Source organism: Buceros rhinoceros, unplaced genomic scaffold, assembly GCF_000710305.1.
Source record: "Buceros rhinoceros silvestris isolate BGI_N320 unplaced genomic scaffold, ASM71030v1 scaffold22922, whole genome shotgun sequence".
Taxonomy (NCBI): Eukaryota; Metazoa; Chordata; class Aves; order Bucerotiformes; family Bucerotidae; genus Buceros; species Buceros rhinoceros.
In genome coordinates this window covers 1-6,057 of record NW_010397434.1, presented here as the reverse complement: position 1 = coordinate 6,057, position 6,057 = coordinate 1, and the positions used below count along the sequence as shown (strand labels likewise).

Below are 6,057 nucleotides of genomic sequence, written 5' to 3'. Positions count from 1 at the left end.
GTTGGTGCGCGTCGCCAGGAGCTGCAGCGTGGTCATGGCACAAGCCAGCCCCATGTTGCAGAGAGGTGGTGGAGGGCAGAGGGAGCAGGGTGCCAGTGGACCTTGGTGGGTGTCGGGGCTTTTCCCTCACGTGCAGAGCGGAGGAGCTCTGCTGTGTCTATTTGTGGTGAAGCCTTTGCCTAAAGCTCAGAGCTCTAACGTTTGGCTCTGTCATACCAGCCAAAAAGAGAGCGAGCAAGGGAGGAGGAGGCGGCGGTGGTTGGGTTTTGGGGTTCAGGGTTGACTCTGAGCTCCTGGACAGGGCTCAGTCCGCTGAGACAGGCAGTGGGAGGAAGAGGATCGCCTTCTGGCCATAGTGAGTCCGCGGGCCCAGCTTGCTGTTCCCGTTCTTCTTCAGACCTACAAACCAGTTCTTATCCGCGTGCTTTTTGGAGATGTACGTGTTGTAATGGTTTTCTTCGATCCTCTCAAGGAACAGGCACTCCTCACCCAGTAACTGCTGAAAGAGAGCCGGGGTAATGACAGTGAGACGGGGCGATGCCGTAGGGGTGGTCCAGACCCCCTCTGAGATCTGCCATGCCGCAGCGCGGTTCATAGTTGAAGTGTGGAGGTAAGCAGCCTTGCTTTAGACCCCGGGGCTACTCCTGCAGTAACTTGTCTGCGACCTGGGCATTTTATTGGGCAGTAACTGAGCCTGGCCCCATGCTCCGTAAGCCAGTCCTGGCACCGGCCCCTGCTCTGGCACTAACCTGTGTGGTGGTGGTTGTGGGTTCGGGGGGAACAAAATAGCTCTTTAGTGAGGCTAAGCAGCCTGTGACCAGGGTTATGTGTGCCCGCTTTGCTATAAATGGGACTATTCTCAAAGATCCAGATTCTTTTCGGTGACTTGGTGCCCTCCATTTCCCGGGCACAGGGCAGGCAAGCTCCTGCCTTGCATGATCCCCCTCACACTGGGATGTTGTGGATGCTGCCGCTTGCCTCCAGCCCAGGGTTTGGTGCAGGGGAAAAATGCCGGGAGGTCTTTGCTCAGTGTCTGTGGGCCTTTGTCCAGGGCTGCTGCCTCTGGCAGCCCTGAGCCACCTCGCAAAGCCGTGGAGAGGCGGCAGGAGGAAGGCAGAGATGTGGGCAAAGCACTGCTGGGGCTGGAAGAGCCGGGCTGGAGGTCCCCCAGCCCTGCACCCTGCCAGGGTCCGCTTGCAGCTGCCGAGGGGATGCAAAGCAGCTGCTGCTCCAGATATGAAACACAATATTTGTTCAGAGGCAGGGCAGTAAAGGACGTTATTTGATTATTTCCCCCCAAAATAAAGCCGGATGAAGAGTGGCCGTCCAGCTGCCAGAATAACAGAGGCTAATTGTTGCCTGCGGTTTGCATTACTCAGAGCTACGAGATTTCTGCAAACCTCAGACCCGCTCCGTGTCTGATGCCACACACACCTCCCGCTTACCGAGCCGTAGAGCATCCCGTTGGGGTCCATCGCCAAGTACTGGCCAGACTGGGTGCTCCTTATATACACCTCTCCTATGGCTTCCGCGCTTAGCTGGAGTTGAACTGAAAGTAAAAATATAACAACAACAGCAAAGGGAAAATAGGAAAAGGGGGAAAAAAATAAGAGGTTGTCAGAGATAGTGTCCAAGCTGCTGGGAAAGTTAGCGGAGTATTTTTGTTCTGGCTTATAAAGAGTTTATAGGAAACAGTACAGCGTGTAATAAAAGTGTCTCCTTGTACCCTTTCCTTCAAAGAAACCCCAGAGCCATGCTGTAGGAACCAAAGACCAATTTTTTCCTTATTATACATCAAAGGAAGGGCAGCCTTTGGTTAAGACGCTGGAATGGGACACAGGAGATTGGGGTTTTAATTCTGGCTCTAATTTACAAATTTCTTATGTGGTTTTGACAAGACTCTTAAGGAGTGACATATGAAGAAGTATTTCGAGAGCTAAGCCAGGGACGGGCAGATTGCAGCTGCCTGCATTGCGAAACCCTGATCCAAAGCATCCCATCCAGCAGCGTTATCCGGCGTGTCGGAGGCCAGTCGTGGAGAAATAGAAAGGGCTGATCTTCATTCTAAAATCCTCCTCCTGTAGGTAGCCAAGAGCCAGGTCTCAGATTGCCCTGGTTTGTGGTGCCAACGTGAATTTGGTACTAAACCCAGAGCTGAGCCTGCCAGGGTGCCGGCTGGGCGGGGGTGATGGGTTCGTGGTGATGCTGTGTTGGTTCATCAGCCCACCGGGCACTGGCTTTCCATCCCCGTCGCCGAGGCTGGACCTCAGCTAGAATCTCCACAGCTAAAAAAGCTCCGGATTGACCTTGTACCATGGGAGGAGAGTGGGTCAGCTGGAGGCCGGGCTGTCTGGGCCATGTCCTCTGTGCACCATCCTGTACCAACACAGCAGATGTAACCTTTCTAGTCGTCTGGTTACTTTTTTTGCCTCGTGGGTTCCTTTTTTCCTTACTTTGCTAATTATAGGGGTCTCAGAAATGGTTAAAGCTTGGCTCAAGATCTCATTTAACATGTTTATGGGGAAGAGTCCATCTGGCTGGACAGGAGCTTGGGGGGAGGACAACTCTCCAGCACTGTGTGCTCAGAGACGGGCCCGTGCTGCTCCCATGGGTGGGCAGGAAAACCGGAGTCTGAGCAATTAGTGGCCGCACCAGCATGCGGAGGGAGCTGGGGTTCTCTCTGGAGCGTGGTTTGCAAAATCCAACTCTTCTGAATGACCATTCCCAGCTCCTGGTCGGCTTTTTTCCTGAGGTTTACTGCAGAGATTTGTAACAGAAATATTTAGGTCGGTTTGGATGAAGTATGAGGGGATGCCTCAGCTCCAGCTCCTTCCTCCTTTTTAAAATTTATTTTATTTTGTCCTAACTTGGACGAGGTAAAAGGTACTGTTACCTCTTGGCGTGGCAGAAGCCCCCACCCCAGTGAAATCTTTGCTGTGACCGTTCACGGTCTTCGTGGTTGGTGTTATGATGGTTAATTAGTAAATTGGGTGGCTGCGGGTCTGCAGCAACGTGCAGTCCCTGGTTCAGGCTGGGAGCTGGCAGCCAGCAAACCCCGCAGCGGGAGAGCCCCCCGCCCGCCTCGCACTCGCTGCGGTGCTGTGGCCCCAGGGCCTGGCCAAGGAGGGGTCGAGCCGAGGAAGAGGGGAACAAGGCAGAAATGATGATGCTGTCCTAAAAACTGCTTCAGAGAGCGGGACCCTCCAGCTGCTGATGGTGACATTAAGGGCTTTGGCCACAGAGGGAGGGAGGAGAGCGAGTCTGGAGGAGGGAGCTCACCAGGGCTGAATGGATATTTCCTTCCATGGAGTAGTGGGATGAAACAGAGAAAAGAAGGATCTTTGTGGAAACGAGCACAGGCTTCATCCCCGAGGGTCTGCAATGTCCTGGTGAGATTTCTTTTCACCTCGTGCCAGCTCGAGTTGTCCACGTGTAGCAACAAAGAACGTGGCGGGGCAATCCTTACATGGGGCTGGACGAGAAGGGGTTGGAGTGAGTGTCTTCTGTTCTCCTTAGAGATCCTCCCTGATCCCGGGGCTGGCACCTGGCAAGCTCATTTTAGACAAAAATAGGAATTCTTTGTATTCGTCTGGAACAAACTGCACACGGGCATGGGCCGTTTGCAGACCTCCGCTGCAGGCTCTCGCAGCTGCACTGCTGGCTCCCTGGAGGAGCTGCGGGTGCTCCCATGCCTCGTCCCTCCCCGCTGTCACCCCCAGGCTTCCCATAGGGATCTGGCTTGCTCTGTGCTGGCCCGTCCTTGTCCCAGCTGTGTCAGCAGGAGCCCACGGCACAGGTCGCGGTCCCCTCGCACACTGGGGAGTGGTGCTGAGCAGCTCGGGCATTTGCCAGTGCAGGGGCAGCCCCCTGGACAGCCGTCAGCACTCAGAGGTAGGATAGGTCACCGGCAGGGCTGCTCCGCTGGCACACAGCCCTTTCAGGAGTTTCCTCTGTAAATATTTGTACATTCGGATATCCAAGTTTTACGAGATCATTTACAGGAGGTTCCTTTCTGGCAGAGGTTTCCAAACACGCAGCCACAGACCAGCAGCCGGTGAAGTGCGAGCGTGCTGGGGCGCAGCGGGTGCCATGCACAGGAGTGCTGCCCACACGCACTGCCTGTGCGTGGGGACCGGCCGTGGGGACCGGGCAATGCTCACTCCAAGGTGATGGGCTTGCTTTGCTGGAGGGAAGAAGACTGGGTGGTGTGGCAGCATCCATGCCATGAGATGGTGGTCTCGAGGCTGGGGGCAGCATCTTGGATGTTTGTGTCCGAGGAAATGCCACATGCCAATGGCTCTGCAAACCTGTGCTGAGCTCCGCAGAGCACCCGGGCGCCTCTGTATCCCCCCTCTCACTCCAGCAAAATCTTAGCTCTGGTAAATGCTGCAGGGATGCTGCTTGAGTTCATAAAACCTCCAGCTTGGGGGTCCTGCGCGCCCGGTCCTGTCTTCTGCAGACCTTTTGGGTCAGCGTCCTTGTCTGCCCTTTGTAGGGGTTTGAGCAGCGTTGGTGCCTGGTTTGTTCCAGGCTGGAGGCTGCTGCCCCTCGCTGTGTTTACCCAGCCATGGTGAGCTCGTCCTCGCCCATCCCCCAGCACTGCTGGGTGCTGTGCGAGTGGTGGGCAAACAGTGTTTGTAATTAAAACTTGGCTATAAACTGGGGAGAAAGCCACATGTACGCTTGTGGTCTAAAGAAAACACAAGTGCTTTTCTTAGCGCTTCGTAAGGCAGAAGTGGCTCCTCCCAGCCCTTCTTTCCAATCAGATAGGAACCTGGCAGGTCCCAGTTATATTCCAGTAAACATTCAGGATATGGTGTACCCAGAGGTCTCTGCCGAGAACCGAGAGCTCCGGCACACGGCACTGGGGAAGAGCCTGGCCCCACTGCCCGCAGGGCAGAGCTTGGCTCCGGTTGTGCTGGTTGCTGGCAGAGCAAGAGCTCTGGATGCCTTTGGTGACATGGACAACTACAGAATAGGACAAACATGCACCTTTCCTTGCTGTAAGGGATAATATTATTGGGTTTTTTATACCAAGGTTTGCCCTATGTCAGATAACCTGCAGCACTTCATAGCAGCGTTTACAAAACAGGCCCTTTTTGCCGAGCAAGTCCTGCCAGCTTCCTAGGGTGAACGCTGATGCCAGTTGTGGAGAATGAAGGTGCTCCTAGAAAGGCAATGGGGCATGCGAGTCGTGGGACACGTGTTGGCTTCTGCATGGCTGGTTCGTGCCAGCAGCAGGTACCCGATGTCCCGTGGGCTGGAGCTGCCAGCATGACTGACTGCAGGGAACGGGGTTGGGCAAGAGGAGACTGGCCATGGATGGGCCGTTAAATCTTTGTGACACACAGATGCATGTGAAATGTAATTGTTTCAGTGTAATTCAAGCCATGCTTGTTTTCAGGGCAAAAAAGGGAATGGTAACAGGAATGAATTTCTAAAGCTGTAAGTCACAAAATAACTCTCCTTCAATGGTTGGGGTTGGGAGGGACCTTAAAGATCATCTAGTTCTAACCCCCTGCCATGGGCAGGGACACCTTCCACTGGACCAGGTTGCTCAGAGCCCCGTCTGACCTGGCCTTGACCACTGCCACTTGACTCTTGTCTCTGTTGGGCTTTGGCATCCTGCAGGAATTTAATCTGCTGCATGAGGGGAAGGTCCCCAAAGGCAAGAGGAAGCTGTGTGCAGAGCGTGCTGATAAAAGCTGTTCTGCAGGCAGAGGAGCCTGGGCCTGACCTCCCGCCCCGCTGACGCCGTCCTGAAGATGTGTTGTCCGCCAGGCGGAGGGCCCTGGCCCGGCCCCCCCGCCCCGCTGACGCCGTCCTGAAGATGTGCAGCTGCGTTTGCATTGCACAGCCCCGCTGTTGGGCTGAATTTTTCCGGTGGGTGGGTGTACCCTGCCACCCGAGCGCGAACGGGGAGGAGCCACAGAGCTGCGCGTGGTGGCTGGGCGTGTGCAGGCTGCCGGGCTGCTCCGGAGCCTTTGTCCCCAGCTGCCAGCTCGCTGCGCAAGGCAGCGGTGCCGCAGGCAGCCCCCCGGTCCTGCGTGGGCTGCC

At 55.5% G+C, this 6,057-nt stretch overlaps 1 protein-coding gene across 1 annotated transcript; it reads right to left on the bottom strand.

Annotated features, from left to right (window-relative positions):
- Nucleotides 1-304: 304 nt before the first annotated feature.
- On the bottom strand, nucleotides 305-1,549 carry LOC104502307 (fibroblast growth factor 1; the record flags this gene model as incomplete). Its single annotated transcript, XM_010146267.1, has 2 exons — nucleotides 305-499; nucleotides 1,446-1,549. Coding segments are annotated over 2 exons (299 nt in total), but the record flags the coding sequence as incomplete, so codon positions are not given.
- Nucleotides 1,550-6,057: the final 4,508 nt, after the last annotated feature.